Source organism: Chanodichthys erythropterus, chromosome 12 (assembly GCF_024489055.1).
Source record: "Chanodichthys erythropterus isolate Z2021 chromosome 12, ASM2448905v1, whole genome shotgun sequence".
Lineage (NCBI taxonomy): Eukaryota > Metazoa > Chordata > Actinopteri > Cypriniformes > Xenocyprididae > Chanodichthys > Chanodichthys erythropterus.
Genome location: NC_090232.1, coordinates 27,238,635 through 27,262,010, shown reverse-complemented (window position 1 = coordinate 27,262,010; position 23,376 = coordinate 27,238,635). Strand labels below are relative to the sequence as shown.

The following is a 23,376-nucleotide window of genomic DNA, read 5'->3' as shown; positions in this document are numbered from 1 at the left end:
TTACACCTGTGAGACGTATCATACTAGCCTTTTTACAAGAGTTTTTATTTATTAATTTTTATTTGGGTCAGAATGTCTGAAAATGTCTGAAAGTCTGCACAATTTAAAGAGCCCATAGAATCAGAAAACACAAAGTGTGTCCTTCTTATAGCCTTAATTTATACTGTCTCATTCTAACAAGCTACATTATTAATATTAATGTAAAGGAATCAGAATGCGCCAAAAAGACACTAGGCCTATAAAAGTTAATAAAAAAAAAAAAAAAAAAAACCCTTCTAGAAAATTGCAATCTTATTTTGACACGTTAAACTCATAATAATCAAAACGACTTGTTTTTCTATTTATTATTGTAATTTCTATTTTCTGGAAGAATGAGAATGTATGTTAATTTCACTACTTCTCGCTCTCTCAGGTCCAAGTTCTGTTCTTCTTCTGCCCTCTTGTGGAGAACATGTCTTGTGTTCTTCCTTGATATTTTGCAGTTACAGCGGGAGATGTATGTGTTGTGTACGCACTTACCTCAAATCTGCAGATTTTGTATATTTGTAAAAGGAATTTTTACAAAATATTTTTTTTAACTGATGCAGTCTAGTATTACTATTATTTATATAATTCACTCTTATATAGGCTACTTCTCGTATACGTCCACGGTTTACATTCGTGACAAATACTCATTTAAGGTCTATAACAATATATATAGACAAATGAGTGTAGGATTAAACAAAAATAATACATTTTCAGTATTTGCGTATAATCAGCGCAGTCGCAGCTTCCTTGAACGTCCACAGCGTATGACGCCATCATTACGTCATGACGTTATGTCTGGCGGTATTTTTGTTTGGGTTTTTTTGTTTGTGACAAATCTGGGTGTAGCATTCGCTTAAAAGAAAAACTGTATATGGTGAGTACCAGCACAATTGTGTAATTTGGAGTTACCATATGATATCGCCACAATATATACGAAAGCTTTTGCACTTTACAGAACTTTTTCGCATATTTGAAATCGCTAGCGGCACGGCTAACGTGTCAGTCCTCTGTGCATTCACCTTTTGGATTATAAACATTTTGTGTTTAACTTATCTGGTTTGAGTTTTGCGTATGATCTACGTGTTTAACGTAGTTACGTTCTCTTATGTTTGGTTCTTCTTGCTTGTTCGGCTTGATGACATCTGTAGACCCCAGCACCAGCAAAGCACACAGAAATGGAGCAGGACGATCAGTCCTCTCAGTCTTCAGATGACGCAGGATGTATGATGGCTGCAAAAGCAGAGCTGTTAGAGGAGTGTGAGGAACAATTTGGACTGCTACAGAAGGTAATTTGCCATGGTATTGTTTTCAGATCGCTGGTCAATATTTTGGGAAGTATACCAATTCTTTGTAATAAAAATATATAACTCTGTATGACTCACAAGCAGCACTGAGTGGTGTAAATCTTGATCTCAGTGAATGTAATAACGAAACAAGTTACATATTTGTCAGAATTTTTACACCCTTTAATTGTTTTTTGCTATTGTGAAATATTCAGACAGCAGCTGCAGAGAGAAATGCAGCTGGGATGCAACTGCCTAGTTAACAGGCACTTATTTTATTTTTCAGCTTCAAAATGAGATAATTTTAGCAGACACAGAGGCTAAAGACAATGAGTCAAATGAGGTTTGTCTTTCTCCTTTTAGTACTTTTTTTATTTATAAATCAATTGTATGATATAAATGTGTTACTTTTCAGTTGAGGCAAATATATTTCCAAATTAGTCCTTCTTTTTTTTTTTTTTTTTTTTTGTGGGCAGGCAGTGAATCGCCTGATTGCAATCACATCTGAACTTGAGCAGTGGGAGGAAATGGATCCAAAATGTAAGCTATTATCTATTGTTTTATGCACTGATGCAGAATTATATAATATATAAAAAATGCAAATTTCATTCAAGACTCCGGTAACCATACTTTAAATTGCACAGTTTATGTGAAGACAGTTTTTATTATTATTATTATTATTATTATTTTCTAGTGCTGACAACAAATCCTGAAGTCTTGTTAGCTGTTGGAAAAGAAGAGGTACATAATTTATTACTTTAATAACACTCAATAGACTGAAATATGAATGCAGTTACAACTTTTACACTATTTTTTCCTCACAGTTGCAAAGACTCAACAGTCAACTTAAAATGGTCCTGTCATGCTCACAAGCAAAGTTGGATGCCCAGAAAAAGATTTTGAAAAGGTGCGAAACATTTAAATGATAGTTTTTGTTAAAGACCCCCAAATATGTTTTTATTATTATTATTATTTTATTTTATTTTTTTGTTGATGTTACTTTTCATGCAGTGTGCTATATAGCCATTTCTGAATGTAAAAGGTCTGCAAAATTTGTAAGATTAAAGTGCACAATAAATGAAGTTCTAGTCTCCCAAAAGAAATAACCGATTCTGAACTGAAACAAATGGCAAGTAATTCATATCCTACTTCCTGCACAAACATATGTAGGTTTGTAACAAATTTGTCTAATGCTTATGGTCTTCATTGGCTGCCCGCAAACACGTCTAATCTGACCCGCCCTGAAACACTGTAGTAGTAGCTGGGGCCTGGAAGAGTTTGGTTTTTGTTGTCGACATGTTGAGAAGATGCTGTTTTCTGTTTTGTGAAAGCAAACCCACTTTGCATGGCACTTCCAAAGTATGAGGACTCGGGCTCTAATTGACATGGTTAAACCAACGGCATCATTACTGTTCGTATCATTGTAAGAGCTGCGCTCATGCTGAGGAAGCCTCCGGAGTTTTCTGACATGCAGTAAACCAATCACAACAGACTAAGCCATCTGACTAATTAGAGCAGAGTAGGCTCTGAGAAAGAAGGGATTGAGACCAGATCCTTTATCAAACAATTAAAGACACTGAGAAAAGGTGATGCTGCAATGTATATTATGTAAAAATTAGTTTTTTTTTTTTTTTTTTTTTTTTTAACCTTGGATGCATGGAAATGTAGGAGACCTAAAAAGAAAAAAAAAAAAAATTACGAACCTTTAAAAGAGCATAATAGGGGCACTTTAATATTTAGCATTAGATTTATATATATATATATATACAGTACAGTCCAAAAGTTTGGAACCAGTAAGATTTTTAATGTTTTTAAAAGAAGTTTCGTCTGCTCACCAAGGCTACATTTATTTAATTAAAAATACAGTAAAAACAGTAATATTGGGAAATATTATTACAATTTAAAATAACTGTTTTTTTCTATTTGAATATATTTGACAAAGTAATTTATTCCTGTGATGGCAAAGCTGAATTTTCAGCATCGTTACTCCAGTCTTCAGTGTCACATGATCCTTCAGAAATCATTCTAATATGCTGATTTGCTGCTCAAGAAACATTTAATGTGTACAATTGTACAAAATATTTGTGTACAATATTTTTTTTCAGGATTATTTGATGAATAGAAAGTTCAAAAGAACAGTGTTTATCTGAAATCTAAGCTTTTGTAACATTATAAATGTCTTAACTGCCACTTTTGATTGATTTAATGTATCCTTGCTGAATAAAAGTATTAATTTCTTTAATTTCTTTTCAAAAAAATAAAAATAAAAATTCTTACTGACCCCAAACTTTTGAACGGTAGTGTATAATGCTACAGAAGCTTTGTATTTCAGATAAATGCTGTTCTTTTGAACTTTCTATTCATCAAGGAATCCTGAAAAAAAAAAAAAAAAAAGTACACAACTGTTTTCAACATTGAAAATAATCATAAATGTTTATTGAGCAGCAAATCAGCATATTAGAATGATTTCTGAAGGATCATGTGACACTGAAGACTGAATGCTGAAAATTCAGCTTTGCATCACAGGAATAAATTACTTTGTCAAATATATTTAAATAGTACACAGTTATTTTAAATTGTAATAATATTTCACAACATTACTGTTTTTTACTGTATTTTTAATTAAATAAATGTAGCCTTGGTGAGCAGACGAAACTTCCTTTAAAAACATTAAAAATCTTAGTAGTTCCAAACTTTTGGACTGTACTGTGTGTATATATATATATATATATATATATATATATATATATATATATATATATATATATATATATATATATATATATATATATATATATATATATATATATATAAATAAATATAAATATTCTATTTTCATTTTAATTTTAGTTAAATTCTTAGTTAAATTTTGTTTTTTGTTTTTGTCAGTTTTATTACAATTTTTTTTTTTTTTTTAATTCAAGTTTTTATTGCTTTTGGAAGGTGAAAAGGTAACAAAAGTACAACATCACAAAAATAATAATAATGATATGATACAGGGTTTTCAACAAGTGTCAATCCATTCATTCTGAGTTGTTACTGTAATATATGTCCAGAACTCTTCCCAAGGAGACAACCCATCCTCTTTGAAACCATTTATTCTATTGAGCATAGATTCATAAGAAGCAATTTCTATCATTGCACCAGCCCAATCTTTCGGTTCTGGGGCTTTCACTGTCTTCCAGTGTCTCGGAATAATCCTGCTAGCCACTGTGATACATACCATTATAACAGAAAGTACACACTTAGAAACATTTGGTAATTGAGACTTGTCACCCAGTAATCAAAGTTGAGGTGTCAGAGATATTGTGGAGCCATACCAGCAACTTACGACATCTACAACTTGTTTCCAGAATGGTTTAACTAAGCTACACTCCCAAATACAATGTAAAATGTACCCGTTTCCAACTGGCACTTCCAACACAAATCGTCCTTTATCAATTTCATCCTATAAAGTCTTGCCGGAGTGTGGTAGTATCTACGAAGAATCTTATATTGAGTGAACTTCCCCTTTACTTCTTTTATATATTTACCACACCCTGCCAAAATGCTGGACCATTTGTCTGAGTCAATTTCTTCACCAGTATCTCTCTGCCAAATGATCCTTAAGTTTCCCAAGTCACTACTCCCATGGGGGCTAACTTTAGACAATATACAATTACATAACTGTAAAAACTTCCAGAAGTTTTCTTTTCCCACAAGATTATAATGCTTAGTTAAATTTTCATAAGACTTTAACACCCCATTCTCATACAAGTCTTCAGTTTTATTACTATTTTTAAAAAGTCTATATTAGGGCTGTCATGATTCCTTGATTAAATTTGAGTGCTTAATTTAAAAAAAAAATCCTTGATTGTAATTTACCCATGTCGATTAACTGGCAACATATTGGAAGTGGCACATTCCGTGGACGAGAATCCATGAACCGCATTATTAGACTGTTCTCTAAGGTTGCACGATATATTCGAACCATTTAAAAATCATAATATAGCATAGTGCTATTGTGAAATCACAAAAGCTGTGATTCAATTAAACAAATTCCACTGCAGGTTTCAGAGCGAAGCACAATCTTTTTAATTATTTACATGTGTGCAGGTTATGTGTTTCTTCCAGCGACTCAAGTAAATGCCGCTCTGCTCAAACTCAGTCTCTGCATGTGCTGTTTGTTTAGATTTCTATTAACATGCATTTTGGAACACAAAAAGTCTGACATGCTTTGAGTTTCATATCAGAGTTGCTCTGTTACCATTAAATGCGTGGAGTTAACAAACCCCATCTCTGCATATGCTGTGAGAACGTAACGGGTGATTTCAACATATTTGTAATGTAAATCATTTATAAACCAACCCCAACATAAAGAATACATCAATATGTTTCTAAATATGCAAATTTCAAAATAAACGTTTAAACGCTTGCTCTGAATTTGCATGTTTTGATATCCACATGTTCTTGTTCAAGAAATGACTGGATGTAACATTTCTATCATAAAGAAGTGGCCAAATATTAAAGATTAATTGGACATTTGAGTTAAATGTTGTTTGGACAAAATTAAACAAGGATTTGATCGCGCAGTAAAGTGTAACAACAATAATCACCAGGCTGTTTGTGTCCTCTGCAGGCATTTGTTATAATACATAATGTACATAAGTTGATTGTTTATATTATGAATATGTATATTACATTATGTATTATAACAGTTTTGTTCTATTGTTCTATAAAACTTTTGGCTTGCTTAGTTGGGGACACTTGACATTTGATATTCAACAATGTTTTGATCTGCCTGCATCGACACCATTGTCATTGTAATCATCAAAATAAATGGCGGATTATGTAAAGTCATATATATATATATATATATATATATATATATATATATATATATATATATATATATATATATATATATATATATATATATATATATATATATACACATATACACATATACACATATACACACACACACACACAGACACACACAGACACACACACTGAATATAAATTATTATTATTTCATGGTTTTTGGTTTTAGTTAAAGAAAATAAATTTTAAATATGACAGAAAAATAATTTCTAAGTGAGACATGATTGATATCACACAAAATTAATTCATGAATACTATATACAACATATATAAATGTTTTTCAGGGAGCAGACATGGCAAGCAGAGAAGAAAGAAGCATTGAATGCAGTGTCAGAGGAAATCACCAGATTACGCCATGAAAATGAGAAATCAGAGCACAGGTTCTTAGTATAATGCTGGGATTAAAAAAAAAATCACATTTTTACATCTGCTTAAAAGGATATTTACCCAAGAATGAAATATTTACTCAACCTCTTGCCCTTCCAAACATTACATTTTTTTTAATTTTATCTGTAAAAACAAAAGGAGAAATTCTTTTTAGCAATGTTCATTCATTTAGTTACAACGCATGTGAGAACTAATAGTACTTGCTTATAGAAGATTATGTATCTGTACATACACTGTGTTTTTACAATAATGATAATGTGTTTTACATTGATCCAATTCTGTTTTTTTTTTCTCCACATTATTTTTGCAGTATTTTGAGGGATATGAAGAGAAAAATTAACAATCTAAAGGACTATCATAGCAGTCTCATGGAAATGCTGAGCGACATGTTAGCTGAGCACTTCCCACTTCCTGATCCCTTAGGAAACGGCACAAAGAAAAAAAGAGTAGGTGGCATCTTCACCCTCTCAATCAGATCAGAGAATATTGGATTTGGATTTTTTTAGGCTGTTGCATATGAATATTGGATTTGGATTTTTCAGGCTGCTGCATATGATGCAGAGATTAACCTGATTTCACTGAGTGAGATTATCGAGGTATGTTCAGATACCCATCACAATAAAACATTTCTTTTTATGTTTGTAATCTTCTTAAGAAGAATAGAATTTATTGAATTATTATAATGGAAATTAACTTGTTTCTTGACACAGTGTTTAAAGGTGCAGTAAGTGATTTCTGAGAAACACTGTTGATATCTGAAACCATCCCAAACAAACACACCCCTCCCTTCATTCATCTGCCCCCAAAATGCGAGAGTGGATGTCTCTTTATCATAGCTGACACAAAGTAAAATAATGCTTCATAAAAAATAAAGCGAAGATGACAAACGAAAGACAAGGAAGAACAAAAATAAACACACAGTACGCAACATTATATACAAGCAAGAGTTTGTTGTTAGTTTCCAGCAGCACTCCAGCTCCAGACAAACAATAGCTTCCATCCAAAGTTGCGAAATTAACTTTTTGCACAAATTTGGAATATCACATAAAACATTTGTTTCCATCCAGTGAGTAGAAGAGAACAAAATCGTCACTTCCTGATAAACTGGCTCTAAATATCACTCAGAATAATGGAAGTTGCTGCAGTAGAAGCCACTGTATATAATAATTTGTATAAAAATAAATTACTTGAACCTCAGACGAAATCCAATAAACAGTCATGTTATCTTGCATTCAGATGCCTGGTGCTTCTGTGAGGGAATTATACTGAACCACTTTAACCACAGACTTTGCTCAGGCATTACAGAATGACCAAAACAGCATTTCAGATGCTGTGCAACGAGATCGGTCGGCTGGTTGGTCTAGTTATGCCGTGCCATTGCAAAGTCACGTCTTTTTGATGCACATCAAGGAATTTATTCTGTAAAAGTGTTTCCATCGTAGTTTATGCACGTTTTCGTTTTGCATTAAAAAAAAAAAATCCTACTCATTTGAGAGCATATGTTTTTTATGCATACTTTTAGAATTTATCTGCATCATGGCGTTTCCTTACAGTATTTTTAAAAAAAAAAATTATGCAAATTCCCAAAATGCACATTATAAAAATAGGTGGATGGAAACATACATGTAGCTGATGACACTCAAAACTATCCTGTATAGCTAACATTACGATAACAGCATATCTTGGTTCTGTGAAACATAGCAATGGAGCAGAAAAAACTCAACCTCCACATCCGTTTCCAGGTCTTCCCGCTTGGGTCTCTCTGGTGCTGGAAAGATTTTCTAATATTAACGCGGGTCCTAAAGCTCTTGCCTCATCATAACCCTACTTTTGTCCTGTGATATTCCTCTGACAGTTTCTCTTTTGTAATGTCTCTCAGCCATCTCTCTTTCTATAGTCTTTCTTCAAATCTCCCTCTTGCTCACTCTCTCTCCTCCCCCCATCATGAGTGGACACGCCCCCTACTGCTGATTGGCTACAAGCGGGTTGTGCTGCTCGGTCCCATCCACTTTCAACAGTGTTTCTTCAAAATCGTTTACTGTACCATTAATTTACTTACCCTCATTTATTAACACATTTAATCATACACATTTATTTATTGCAGAGATTGACCAATAAAACATTAGATACTCCACATGACCCTTACGTGACTACTGATGACACTTTTTGGCCACCGTACACAGAGATGATTCTTCGCAATGGTATTGCAATACGACATCCAGAAGATTGCAATAAAATCCGGCTGGAGAATTTTTTTTAAATCTATAGAGCACTTCACGGAATCTAATTTAAAAATTAGATTTTTTTGTATGTCTATAACTGTCAATGTCTATAACTGTCAATGTCTATCTGTAAAATATTTGCCATTATGGAAATGCATTGCAAATAATTTGTTTTTAACTACATGTCAAGTCCACCACTTAGAATGCATGTTTCTCTTTAGTTGTGCTGGTGTTTGTTTTACTTTGTATGTGCTTTTGTCAAAATGTCAAAAACTGTCAAAAATGAATTAAAACCCTAAACATTCACTTTGCCTTGTCGTTTCATAACATTAAAGGGGGGAATCACACACATTTTCTGTCAATCTCATGTTAATCCTGAGTACCTATAGAGTAGTAGTGCATCCTTCATATCTTCAAAAAGTCTTTAGTTTAATCATATTTATAAAAGATACATACGCTGTACCGAGTATTTCTGAAAACAGCCGAGCGCCTGGAGGCGTGTCGTGTGAGTGGAGATAGTGACAAGCTGTCACGTGTACACGCAGTTTTTGTGTAGAGATCGTCTACAAGCTATCAATGGTCAGCTAAACAACTGTATTTAAACACACAATACACCATTGCATTATCCCTGGATAACTTTTGAATCACTATAATTAATATAGCATATTAACAATGAATTTATTAACTCACTACGTTCGTGTTGTTTACATTATATGCACATAAGCGTCTATTGCCAACAAAACAGACATTTGAAGCAGTTTTACTCACCACCTGCTGTTCCGACTCATGACCGTGATCATTACCGCTGTGACCGCTCCATCTTTCAATTGTTTCAAATGATCTGTAAATCCAGCGTAGAACTGGGCCTTGTTTATAAAACCATTAGTGCCGATCCTAAGGGCTCGAGCAGCCACGGAGAAACACAAGATATTCTCCATTCATTTTGACCAATAAAAAAGTGATTGTAACCATCAGATTTTATGGTTATTTAAATAACAAATATCGACAGCGCATCAATGTAAAGTTCAACTCAGCTTGCTGGGTTTTTTTTGGGCAGCAAGGTTATCTTTCCCTCACAACCAAAAAAACACTTCTTTGGTGACATCCTGTGACCTGTGTTGCGCTGCAAACGACTTCCATAAACCCAAACGCACGTTGATAGGTGTGCTTTTGCTCTCTCGCTGACGTCACTCAGGCCGATACTTGAAAAAAAATATCCGAAAGCTGTGACGATTTGGAAGATAATTTTTGGAACATACATCATACGTCCAACACATGTTTTGAAATTTTGGTCATGTTTAGCATGAGAATCAAACTCTTTAACAGTGTAAATAAATTATTATACCCCATTATACCCCCCCTTTAAGGTTAAACCACTGTAGTCGTGCACTGAAAAAAATGATTCTGACCCCTTGTAAATGTTACATGTTTTTATCTGGTTAATTTCACTGATTTTAATGTGTTATTTAACCCTACTTATTTTTTATTACTAATTTTCAAATTCACTGCCCTTGTTTAAAAGAAGTTAATTTCATTCAATTAAAAGTAATTAGAAAAAAATACGTTTCATTTAATTTCCATATACTGTCCGGTCTGCGCATGTGCAGACACATTTTTTTCTGAAGGCGCCAAGGCGGGGGATTAAACGTGATTGCACTCGTTTGAATGCAGCATCCAGCTCTGCATTTTCGGTAGGTAAGCAATATATAATCATCGGTGTGTTATAGTTGTTATTTAAACAGGGTTCTGTTTACACTTTAAAACATTTTATAGAAAAAAAGTGTTTAGCTAATGCTAAGTTTGTGTGTTTTTTATATAAATTACATTAGATAAGGTTTCAGCGACTAGCTTAACCACTTGAGTTGTGTAAAGTTAGTAAGTTAACTTAGCTTAAGTGTTAAATGCTTGGTGAATTCAGTGTTTGTCTTGACTTATGTATTAGTTTGTGGAAGCCGAATATAAAAGCAAAACAGTTTTACTAATGTTAACGTTAATTGTAGCTGTAACTAATTTTCAAATTCACTGCCCTTGTTTAAAACGAGTTAATTTCATTCAATTAAAAGTAATTAGAAAAAAATACGTTTCAATTAATTTCCATATACTGTCCGGTCTGCGCATGTGCAGACACATTTTTTTCTGAAGGCGCCAAGGCGGGGGATTAAACGTGATTGCACTCGTTTGAATGCAGCATCCAGCTCTGCATTTTCGGTAGGTAAGCAATATATAATCATCGGTGTGTTATAGTTGTTATTTAAACAGGGTTCTGTTTACACTTTAAAACATTTTATAGAAAAAAAATGTGTTTAGCTAATGCTAAGTTTGTGTGTTTTTTATATAAATTACATTAGATAAGGTTTCAGCGACTAGCTTAACCACTTGAGTTGTGTAAAGTTAGTAAGTTAACTTAGCTTAAGTGTTAAATGCTTGGTGAATTCAGTGTTTGTCTTGACTTATGTATTAGTTTGTGGAAGCCGAATATAAAAGCAAAACAGTTTTACTAATGTTAACGTTAATTGTAGCTGTAACTAATTTTCAAATTCACTGCCCTTGTTTAAAACGAGTTAATTTCATTCAATTAAAAGTAATTAGAAAAAAATACGTTTCAATTAATTTCCATATACTGTCCGGTCTGCGCATGTGCAGACACATTTTTTTCTGAAGGCGCCAAGGCGGGGGATTAAACGTGATTTCACTCGTTTGAATGCTGCATCCAGCTCTGCATTTTCGGTAAGTAAGCAATATATAATCATTGGTGTGTTATAGTTGTTACTTAAACAGGGTTCTGTTTACACTTTAAAACATTTTATAGAAAAAAAAATGTTTAGCTAATGCTAAGTTTGTGTGTTTTTTTTTTTATATAAATTACATTAGATAAGGTTTCAGCGACTATAACCACGTGAGTTGTGTATGGTTAGTAAGTTAACTTAGATTAAGTGTTAAATGCTTGGTGAATTCAGTGTTTGTCTTGACTTATTTATTAGTTTGTGGAAGCTGAATAAAAGCAAAACAGTTTTACGAATGTTAACGTTAATTGTAGCTGCACCTTCCTTGCTGTCTAGGCTTGTACGTTACGTTAGACTGGCCAAGCCTAACATTACATTAACGTTATTCCTGACTGGCTGTAAGCATGTTTTCTAATCTTGTCAATGTGTTAACATTAGGACAAAATACACCTGTGAAATCATGTTGGTAAAAGGTGGTTAATGTGCAAGAATTTATGTTTCTACATAATCATAATGGCAGGCCTAGGTAACGTTGGGTGCCTGAATTTACCGTTTCTTTAAACGTTTGTATTTTTTTCACACCCGTAGACCCGCCCCTACTCTGCCGCTGACTGGCTGCGACCGACCGTGACATTTTTCAAGGCCTGTCACTCCACTTGAGCAAACCTATCCAACGAATGCAACGAACACTAGCCAATCAGAGGCAGGTCTTCGCGGAATGCGGGTAGGAAAAAAACAAGCTTCTCTTTCGTGGTAGCGGCATGGGTAGCAGTCCTCGTGGACGGTATCCGACGCGCCTTATCAGAGCTTAAAACGTAAAGGTGGGGCTGAAAGTACATGTAGTAGAAGCATGCAAATGTTTCATAACTAAATAGCAGGAGATTTGCAGATGACACGAGAGGACCAGCTAGTATGACCACAGCCGATAGTCCAGTGAAAGACCAGTTAACCTGAAGTGGTAGGCAGAAGACGACAGGGATGAGAATGTGGGTTTAGCTAGCAGGTTGATGTTGTTCAACTTTGTTTCTGCTCTAAACACAAAGACCAATTATGTTGGCACTGCATTTATTGCTCCCAATTTTAAACTAATACTTTTAGTATAGAAGTGGAACATGAAAAATACAAATACTAATAGTTAGTGATATGGCATGAAGACAGAAAAAATAATTAATTTTAATTAATTTTACAAAACTAAGAGCTGGCAGGGGTCTTGACTTGTTGACTCAGTTATAATATCTCACAATGTACTTAGTAGTTGTAGGCTTGTGGACTGCATTGTGAAGAGATTTTTCTGTTTCTGATTTCACAAACAGTTTATAAAAAATCGCCATATAATATGATCTGACACAATGTAAATAACCTTACACAATTATTTATTCTAAAACATTGTACAGGTGTTTATATTTCATGCATTGTTGTACAAACAATGGTAGTTAATTTAAGAAACCAAATCTGTTTTGTACTTAATTCACACAATTTCCAGAAACTTCAATATACCCCTCTTGTTTCATATAATTTCCTGTCTGTATGCTTAGAGCATCTAAAGCTTTGAATGCATTATTTTCTGATGTAATTTCTAAATGCTCTTAAGTAATTTATAAGAGGAATAACACACTTGCAAGAAAATAGTCCTGCTGTGAATAAATAAGTTGATAATTAAAATAATCTTTCCTGAAAATGAAGTCCATGTCTGTCTGTCCACTTCCACCCTCTTAATCTGCCATTTGTTGGATATTTTTTATAGTAATAAGGTATTATTAAAATTTGGACTTGGACACAAATTAGTTTGTAGTGATCTGATTTGAGTCGTGGGCTTTAACATGTTTTGTGCTGACACAAGTTTGTGATTATTGGACAATTACTTTTTTCCTCAACATGCTTACAATTTATCTTTTTAATCCCTGCTCATTTTTATTTCTATTGCAGGTTATTCTCATATCTGATTGTCTTGGTGTGATGTGGACCAAAACATAATTCTTTGGGGAGCTCATATTGTTTTGGTAAGTGCATTAAACATGCATCTTAACAGCTATACTGATCACAGCAGTGCTGCTACGGAGAAAGCTAAAAATGTGCTGTAACTGTGTGGTATACATTTTGTTCTTTATTTATGGGGGGCATCTCAACGCTGGTACTTTATCATATAATTCATAGAGAAGTGCTGCTATAAAAGTACCAGTACACAGTAATTTTCTTCATGTCTAGCTTCCTGCTAGGTGTGCTTGTGTGTATTTGTTCTTTCTATAACAGTAATTACTAACAGCAGTGCAAAGTAAATCTGCCACTGATACACTGTTACTCTTAGGGCGTACTCACACTAGGCCCGGTTGCCTTGTACCGTGCCCAAGCACGATTGTCCCCCCACGGTTATGCTTTCCTTGTCTAGGAAACACTGCACTCTTTTGAGAAGCGCTCTCTCTCGCACGGCACAGTGGAGTTTATGTGCGAGTTCCGTGCTGAGTGCGAGTACGCCCTTAATCTGTTGAGTAAAGCTTCTGTTTGCATAATATGAGATTCTGTGGCCCAAACTAAGTCACAATAAACTATACATTTAGTTGTCTTTACAGAGCATAGCTTTATGTAATCAAAGTTGAAGCGGATCACCATGCCCCGGATGTGACTGTTACGACACCATCACTAATATTTGATTTTTGTCCCCTTTTCTCTCTTTGTGGTTTGTCTAGTTTATGTGGCAGTGTAAAGACTGTGGTGCGGAAGTGTCTAGGCGATCAGAAATTCTTAAACATTACAGACTAAAACATAGTCATTTTGGGCGTGGCCATCATATTAAGTGTATATACCCTAATTGTCCATGCGTATTTACAACTTGGAATTCACTTTTGTCACATTTGTCAAGGAATCACGAAAATACCTTAAAGCACTCTGACATATTTACTTCATTTTCCTGTCATTTATGTGGCTGTAGTGAACTTGGAACAGAACATGATTATTTTGTGCACATAGGCCATCATCTGAAAAACAATGAGACAGTCACATGTATGTTTAAAGGCTGTGAATACACATCCAATGTATACAGCACCTTCAAGTCGCATAAAAGTCGGAAGCACAGCTTGCATACGTTGAGAGATTTTAAGCATGGTGTAGTCCAGGGAACTAGTGTAGCTGAAACTGAAGAGCCTGGTGTTTCAGACAGTGAAGAATTCTGTAATGAAAGTCAGTCTGATGACATTGATTTAGATAAGTCAAAGGATCAGCCAGAGATAATAGAACAAAAAATTGCTGCAGTGTTATTAAAGCTGGAAAATATTTTTCATGTGCCAAGTGCTGCAATTGATGAATTGCTGGAAGAATTTCAATATTTGTTGAGCACAGCATCTTTGTGTAGTACAAGAAATGTGATACATGACACACTGAATAGTTACAACCTGCAAATTGACCAGTCAGTCATTGACGAACTTGCATCGGCCCTGTGTACATCTAATCCGGTCTGTAAGTCAATTGGCAAAGGTTGTCCTTTGTCAACATCCTTTAAGCGCAAAAAATACTACAGAGACAATTTTCAAGTTGTGGAACCCATAGAATATATCTTGGATGACAAAGATAAAAGAACGCTGCAGTATGTTCCACTATTAAAGTTTTTACAGCAGCTTTTTACTAATGGTCACATTCTTAACAAAGCATTAGATAATCACCTCATATCAGAGGGCAGAGGAGAAGTGAAATACGAGTCTTTTCGAGATGGTCAGTTTTTCAAGGATAACCATTTTTTGTCAGAAGGTGAGCTGCGAGTGTTGTTGAATTTTTATGTGGATGATTTCGAAATTTGTAATCCACTTGGCACATCTCGTAAAAAGCACAAGATCTGTGGCGTTTACTGGACTCTCAGCAATTTACCACCAGGTTGTCATTCTTCGTTGTCTTCAATTTATTTGGCATTACTCTGCAGATCTGATGATGTGAGGAAATATGGCTATGAAAAGGTACTAGAGCCGTTGTTGAGGGATCTTGCCATTTTGGAAAGTCAAGGTATTTTTATTGCTCAGCTTGGAGATTTTGTTAAAGGCACAATACAGTGTGTTGTAGCAGACAATTTGGGGGCACATGGAATTGCTGGATTTATTGAAAGTTTTGCAGGTGAATACATTTGCCGCTTTTGTGTGGCAAAAAAGTCGGAAATTCAGGAGACCGAAGTCAGTTCAGGGACATTTACTCTCCGAAGCAAAGAGATGCATGAAATGCATGTTAGATCAGCACAGGACAATGCACAACCTTGTTACGGTGTTAAAAGGAAGTGTGTTTTCTCTTCTTATCTTTCTCATTTTAATGTCTGCACAGGCTACCCTCCAGATGTTGCACATGACATCTTTGAAGGCATATTACCAGTTGAGTTGGCACACTGCCTCAACTTGTTAATTTCAAAAAAGTATTTCACACTTGACAAACTCAATGAGTCCATTCAGAAATTTCCTTACAAGTGGACAGACAAAAGTAATCGTCCTCATGCTATTCCCAGGACATTCATGCTGAAGAAAAGCATTGGAGGAAATGCACATGAAAATTGGAGTCTTTTGCGATTGCTTCCGCTTTTGATTGGACATTTGGTGCCCCCAGATGAACCTGCCTGGCAGGTCATTTTGGACCTTAAAGATATCGTTGAGCTAGTTGTTGCACCAGTGCACACAACACAATCCATTGCTTTCCTTGAAGCCAAGATTTGTGACCATAGAGCTAGGTTACAAGAGGTTTTTCCTGGTCTAAACCTGTTGCCGAAACATCATTTTGTGGAACATTATCCACAGATGATCAGATTTTTTGGTCCACTAGTTGGGTTGTGGACAATGAGGTTTGAGGCAAAACACAGTTTTTTTAAGCAGGTGGTTCGTCACACACGCTGCTTTAAAAACGTACTCTTGTCCATGGCGGTGAAGCATCAGTTCATGATTGCTTATAACTTGGCGTCAACCACAACCGAAACTTCTAGCTTGACTGTCTCAGCTGTCTCAACTGTCTCTGTTGACATTTTGCATCAGGATGTGCAGAAGGTTCTGCAGTTGGAATACCCTGATATTACTCACATTCAACTCACAAAGAATGCATCTGTTAATGGAGTTAACTACAGAGAAGGTATGGTTGTTGTTCATGGCTCTGTAGGTGGCTTACCAGAGTTTGCAGAGGTTATCCAGATGGTTGTAGTGGAGAAAAGCTTGAGCTTTATTGTTAAAAAGCTTGATGCATGGTATAGGGAGCATTTTAGGGCATTTGAGTTATGTCCCACTTCAGAAGTCTCCCTCATTCAACTTGGTGCCTTGTTGGACCAGTACCCCTTGGCAGATTACAGGATTGGAGGCCGGCGAATGGTGACACTTAAACGATTCATACAGATGCAAGGTTGGATTATGGTAGTTCGTGTTGTGTTCATACGCTGCATGAGTTAATACACTAATACACTAAATATGGTAACAAGAGGGCAGCCTAACATTTCTTACAGGAGGAATAATTTTGTTTTTAGTAATGATAGAAAGAATTTTCTTAGGGAAATCCAATCCAATCATCTGACATCTCCCTGTACTAAACTACCCTCATGTTGCCATTATATAAATGTACATGTTAAGGAAAACATTTTTGACTAAAATAATACAAATTAGTTTTCAAATCTGTCAGTTTAAATATATCATGTTCAAAGGAAGAACTACCACACAACCACAAACAAAGAAAAAAATATGTGTTCTTCATTCCACGCAAAGAAAGTAACGGTAAAAATTAATTGTGTTTTCAAGTGCAGAATAACATTACAGATTGGAATTGTATGGTGGTATGTTCCTGCTCTGGTTCGGTTCATAAAAAGTTATACCTAAGTAACAATAGTACGAAATGCTGATTTACCTTTTTTTTTTTTTTTTTTTTTTGTCTTTAACAATTAGATTGAAGAATGGCACAGCATCTGAAGTTGAGAGTCATTGTGGGCGACGATGACTATAGAAGACTTGATCTCCATTCAGGAATGCCAGAAACTTTGGCAGAGTTCCACAATACAATTTGCCAAGCATTTGGAATTGAAACAGACTTTCGTATTCAATTCATGGATCCTGACTTCAATGATTTCATGAATGTTACATCAGTACACGACATAAAGGACAGAAGTACAATCAAGTTGGTGTACATGGCAACCCTAACTCTAACCCCCCTAAATGATGTGGGTTTGAGTCCATCTTCTATAATGCAGAATGCTCCCAGCACTTCTGGATCATCTGGAGCACCAGTGAGCAACCAAACATCTCCCATTTCCTCAGAGGCCTCATTGCCCACAACAGACTCGGATGACACCATCATTCTGCCACATTCAGACAATGAATTGAGATCACGTGCATGGCCACGTGAATTCCCCATTCCTCACTTTCCATACAATGTAGAGGTGCAGCTTCAACGTGGAAATGACAGCTTCAGAGAAACTGGCACTCAACTGAAGATTACTCCAGGGTTAAAGTCTGACATCTTAGAGAAGCTAGCCGAGGAGATCTTCCAGTATACAGCGTACCCACAAAATTACCAAATAGATGATGTAGCAGAGGCACTCATCAAAAAATTTCCCTGTTTGAAGGAACCATCTGCCACTGGTTACTATGGCTGGATGATTAGCCTAAAATATAAAATGGCTAATTACAGAACAAAGATGCGAACTATTGGCTTTCCAGAAGTGACTGTAAATGCTTTGAAAAACAAACGTAGTGATGACTGCCTCCCAGCCAAAAATGTAAAGAAGCCTAAAAAAGCTGAAGTCAACTTTTGTCCTTCACACCCTGCTGGCGAAACGGATGAAAGCTTAGAAAATGTCAGACTTGAAATGTTGAATGATGTCAGACAAAGAAACAGTGCATCATGTGTAAAAAAGAAGATGTCAAAAACATTCTCCTACAGAAGAAAAGAGGTAGTGCAGGAAAATCCAGCTGCCGGAGAGTTTAAAGCCAGGTGGCCTGCACTTTTTCACATTGATGAGGTAAGCACATGCTTGCTCCCTGGGTTTTTACATTGCACTTTGACCCATTGTAAATATAAAAAAAATATTAGCAAGGTTTAAATAAGGATGCAGGCTGCTGGTCCAGTTTTGATTTCTTGCCATTACCCTTGATTGATAGCAATACCTCTGGCTAGAACACACTGTACACCTAATATAAGAAAATTAGAATATATCTATTTAATAGCTACAAAATATCATTACACCGATGGCTGATCACAGTGCTCTTTGTCTTCTGTTGTTGTTTTTTTTTTGTGTGTGTAATAGATAAATGCTGAATTCCAGCGCATAACAACTGTCCCACTTGAAACAACCTTCATGGCTCAGTTGGACAGCCATTTACCCCAGCTGACATCTATTTTCAACAAAAAGGGAGGTGTTTCTGGCCAAAAACTAGCCAGACATCTGGCGATCTTGCAAGAGGTAAACATGTTTTTACATTTTAGTAGAAAATATCATATACACTGTGGAGAAACCTGAAATGTACCTGTCTAGTGCCAGCCTTGATTATTTGTAAGGGGCAAGGTTCCTAAGGCTACATCCACACTACTACATTTTTGTTTTAAAACGGAGACCTTTTGGTACATTTGCACCTACCCTGCAGACTGAACTGTCACCCTATCACCCTACACATTAAGACCTGATATTTTATGAAAATTAAGTCACAATACACTAACATTCTTTAGCTAAAGAAGGCAGTCCATTTACAGAATGTATAATGAAGTCATTGTGTATATATTTTTGAGGTTACCACAGGTTTGAAATATTCTACAGTTTCAAGACATTTTTTATTATTTATTGTATTTTTATAGTTGTAATCCTTTTACACAGGCTACAAGTGACATCAATCTTAAAAGGGCAGCAGTCCTCAAGGCACTTTGCATCTACCTTGGTGAGGATGATGGACATCTCATTCGGGAGTATAAGGCAAGTCATTGTAATTGCATTTATCAGTCAGATGTACTGTCTTGTATTATAAAATGTTTTAAAATCCTAATGTCACTAACCCACTAGTTAGAAGAAAATGAATTTAAAGGGGCACTCAACAAAAACAAAAACAAACCCGATGCATAACAAAATCAGTGTGTTGACACCAAAACTATGGCAGCTGTAGTCCTATCACAGTCTACATGCTGTCGTGTTTTGGGGTCTAGAGCTATTATAGTGTGGAAGCCTGCTGTTTATTTAAATCAACTAATGCAAAACTTGAAAAATGCTCTAGCCACTAAAACATGTCACTACAGAGGATCATACTGGTGTTTTTATGTTTTAGCCCATTGATGACAAATGCATTAAAGGAGAACTCTGGTCAATTTTAACATTGAGCTCATTTTTTTGTCAATTTGGAGTGCTGTCAGTACAGAGAACCTGTTTTTTGGTCCACAGTCGATTGTCGAGTTCAAGCGCATAGGTTTAGTTACCTATGATCACGCACGTGATCTCGACAATCGACTACTGTGGACTTCGACCGAAAACAGGAAATAAATACAGGTATGTGCGCTGGCTGAATTAACATCACTTTTATTCATATCTTTCACATCTGCTGCAGTCAGATTCACCAGTGTTCACTCTAAAGGAATCCCTCACAATGCTGGGCATTTGTAATGACACATCAAGGATGTTAAGAGGCTAAAAGCAGGTTTAAAACTTGCCCCATTGAAGTCAACAGGGTGCAAATTTTAAAAAGAGGATAACACTGTGTAGGCAACACCGATTTCTGTCGTTGTTCTCTGTGCTGACAGCACTCCAAATTTACAAAAAAATGAGCTCAATGTTAAAATTGACCGGAGTTCTCCTTTAACATTACCACTGACCATTTTCCAAAGCATCAATTTTAGAAAATTAATTTTAACCATATAAGTAGCCATAAGGTTGAGAATATTTGTATAAAAATCAACAATTTGCTGCAGTTTTCAAAGCAGGTACCATTTTCTAAACACACCCTGGTGCATTCAAGAACTCTGACATCCAATAATTATTAACAGACTCTGACAAACTTTGTTGAGGAAATGAAATCCTGCAGAGTAAAACAACATGGATGTTGTCACAGGATGATGTACATTTGTCTGTGTCTGGACTGGAGATTTTCAGTAATTGGCTAAAACATTTTAAACCGTCAGTTTGGTTCTTGAAACAATAAGGCAGGCTTTATTCATCATTTTTCTTATTGTTCAATTAAAAGACCAAAACCAACAATGTGTTAGTCCATCTCTCAATCCATTCTGACTTCTGTGTCTCTGCTCCATTTGCAGAAAAGTTTGGATATTTTTCACAATGCCATAAAAACAAAAATCTGTGGTTTGTTAATTCACATGAACCTTTATTTAACTGACAAAAATATTTTCAATAGTTTTACTGACCAGTGTAATTATATATTGTAAATATAAAGAAATTTAGAATTTTCAGGTCATTAAAATCTATTACATAAATTCATGTTTTTCTTATATTCTACAAATATACAGGACATCGAAGGAGATGACATCCAGAGAGACCTGCAGAATTCCACCATGGGCGTATATGTCATCAACAAGGAGGGTGGAGAAATTGGAGCACATGATGACATTGGCATTTATGTTGAAGGAGAAATCATTCTGGACAACATTGGATCTGTAGCCCAAGCATGTGCAATGATGCTGGGAGTCATCTATGTATTGAACATGGCTTACCCCAAAGAGCTGAAATACTCCTATGAATTCATTCAAAAAGTGCTCTTGAAAATGGATGGAGAAAGGCTTTCCCCCAAAGTCCTTGGACTAAAGAACAAAATCATTGCTGGACTGTAGGATTTCTTCAGCCGCTCTTGTGAACGCCACTAAGCTGCATTTTTAAATCTGGTTTGGGAGGCGATAGAAAACATTTAGTATGATGTAAAATGCAGCCCTAGAAGATGTTTCAAACTGAAAACAAAGTGAGTGGTGGACTGTAATACATAGCCACTGGTGTGAACATTTAAAGTTGTCATTGGATTTTGTAGAATATTCACCTGAAATAAAAATTGCAATCCTGGAAATAAGCCAGGTTTCTATCCACACTCAGCACAAATGTATCCATCCATCCATTAACGCCATATGAATATTAGAAGTTAAGCGCTTTGAGATAAACAGTTGGTGACATCTGCGCCATTGAGGCATTGCATAAGAAGAGGACACAATGAGATGACGTCATTAAAAGAGCTCCAGTCAAAGTTCAAACGATAGAGAACCATGTGGAAAACATGGAATTATGACATTTCTTGTTAGTTTCATTTAAGAATGTTACAGCCTCCTCATTGCTCCACACAGATGTGATGTTTTCATTTGCCACTATTTTTATTATTCTCAGAGGAGCTTAAGCTTCAGTGGACATTTAAGTCACGTTTCATTTTATTCAGTGAGTCTGTTTCCATATTGATACACCAACTTTTTCACCTCAGCCAAGCATAAAATCTGTTTTATTACATTCTTTTTTTTCCTATTACAGTATTTTTTTTGAATGTAACTTTGCAGTTTTTTGTAATTTCAGCATCAGGTCCTCAGTGTGCACTGTGTTGCAGCTGTGGACAGTTCTTGTACTATAGTATTTTTTTGTTCTCTATAGTACTGGTGTATTTTGTTATTTGTATATGTTGTGCTCTTGCAAATGGGTGGTAAAAGGCTTTCCTCCAAAGTTCTCCTGTGTGTATGTATATATATATATATATATGTATACAGCCACTATTGTGAACATTTAAAGCTGTACTAAGGATGTTTTGGAATATTGACTCGATGTAAGTTTGCAGTTTAATGTAATCTCACACAAGTTACTCAGTGTTTGCTGCCTTCCAGCTAATCTGGTTCATTTGTTTTTGTTACGAATGGTACAATGTATTTTATGTTAATGGATACTAGTGCATTTTGTTATAAGAAAGCAATTTGAGAAATGGTGACTTGAGTTACATTACTGGCATTCTTGTTTGAGAGAGCAAAAATATCTCTTGGATCAGAAAAATAAAGTTAGAGTTGAAAATATTGGGTTTGCTTTATTTGTCTGAATATTAATGAAAGATACAATAGATAAAAAAAATATCGGATTAAAATTAATTTTAATATGTAGAAATTAAACGATTAAATTGCTCTGGTTGCACAATTAATTTGAGTAAATTCTACTCAAAATAGTTTAGCTAAAATTATGAATATAATTTAATCTGAAATTATTGAAAGAGATTAATAAACTCAATGTATAAAATATAAGTACAACCAATTTATAAAATATAAGTAAACTCAACTTATAAAATATAAGTTCAGTCAACTTAAAAAATATATCTGGATTTAGATAAATTTATTTCGTGCAACCCCTTGACGTAATAAAATTAAGTAAATTCAACATAACATTTTTTTCAGTGTGTGGACTATTTTAACAATGTCTTTACTACCTTTCTGGGGTCTCATTTATAAAACTGTGCGTAGGATCCCTACTAAAAGTGTACGTACGCGCAAAAGCTAGATTCTGCGTACGCACAAAAAAAAAAAATCAGATTTATAAAACCATGCGTACCCCAGAACCTGTGCACAAATCCCTTTATAAATTCCAGTCAGCGGAAGAGACGTGCATCTCCACCCTGTCTCCTCCCCGAAATCACCATATATGGAGCTTATGACGCCTAGTTTTACTATGCATAACCTCATCTGCATATCATTTCCATACACGTTCCCAACCACGTGACACCATGGTTAACACCGTCAAAGGTACAAGACATTGGAAAATATTAGATATGGACTATAAATGCCATTTGTGCCACACATTATATTGATAAAGATCATCCAGTATCCTCTTTATGTTTTAGAATAAATATATCAAAATATCCATAAAAACAAAATTGTATAAAATAGCCTACTTCAGATAAAGGTTTTAGAATAGAGTTGATTCATTCATTTCCACTG

The 23,376-nt window shown here is 35.2% G+C and overlaps 2 protein-coding genes across 3 annotated transcripts; both read left to right on the top strand.

The window, feature by feature from the left end:
• The first annotated feature begins 789 nt into the window (after nucleotides 1-789).
• Nucleotides 790-9,070, top strand: cenpk (centromere protein K). The gene is made up of 10 exons (XM_067404635.1): nucleotides 790-901; nucleotides 1,176-1,313; nucleotides 1,597-1,653; nucleotides 1,787-1,850; nucleotides 2,005-2,051; nucleotides 2,135-2,217; nucleotides 6,458-6,553; nucleotides 6,871-7,006; nucleotides 7,103-7,156; nucleotides 8,665-9,070. The coding sequence occupies exons 1-10, from the start codon at nucleotides 899-901 to the stop codon at nucleotides 8,818-8,820; spliced, it is 834 nt and encodes a 277-aa protein (XP_067260736.1). The 5' UTR covers nucleotides 790-898; the 3' UTR covers nucleotides 8,821-9,070.
• A 2,343-nt stretch (nucleotides 9,071-11,413) lies between these two features.
• LOC137032833 (uncharacterized) lies at nucleotides 11,414-22,443 on the top strand. Of its 2 annotated transcripts, XM_067404794.1 has the most exons (7): nucleotides 11,414-11,509; nucleotides 12,094-12,229; nucleotides 13,432-13,505; nucleotides 17,388-18,460; nucleotides 18,746-18,901; nucleotides 19,310-19,405; nucleotides 20,941-22,443. In XM_067404794.1, the coding sequence occupies exons 4-7, from the start codon at nucleotides 17,396-17,398 to the stop codon at nucleotides 21,259-21,261; spliced, it is 1,638 nt and encodes a 545-aa protein (XP_067260895.1). In that variant the 5' UTR covers nucleotides 11,414-11,509; nucleotides 12,094-12,229; nucleotides 13,432-13,505; nucleotides 17,388-17,395; the 3' UTR covers nucleotides 21,262-22,443. The 2 variants fall into 2 exon arrangements, with proteins under 2 accessions (XP_067260895.1, XP_067260896.1); XM_067404795.1 differs by lacking the exons at nucleotides 11,414-11,509; nucleotides 12,094-12,229 and adding an exon at nucleotides 12,277-12,326.
• The last annotated feature ends 933 nt before the right edge of the window (nucleotides 22,444-23,376 follow it).

Excerpts from the sequence above, each read along its gene's own strand:
- cenpk (XM_067404635.1), top strand. Across the intron at positions 2,218-6,457 it reads CAGAAAAAGATTTTGAAAAG|GGAGCAGACATGGCAAGCAG; the intron begins GTGCGAAACATT and ends AATGTTTTTCAG. Across the intron at positions 7,007-7,102 it reads ACGGCACAAAGAAAAAAAGA|GCTGCTGCATATGATGCAGA; the intron begins GTAGGTGGCATC and ends TGGATTTTTCAG.
- LOC137032833 (XM_067404794.1), top strand. The coding sequence starts at position 17,396 with ATGGCACAGCATCTGAAGTTGAGAGTCATTGTGGGCGACGATGACTAT. Across the intron at positions 18,902-19,309 it reads ATCTGGCGATCTTGCAAGAG|GCTACAAGTGACATCAATCT; the intron begins GTAAACATGTTT and ends CCTTTTACACAG. Across the intron at positions 19,406-20,940 it reads ATCTCATTCGGGAGTATAAG|GACATCGAAGGAGATGACAT; the intron begins GCAAGTCATTGT and ends ACAAATATACAG.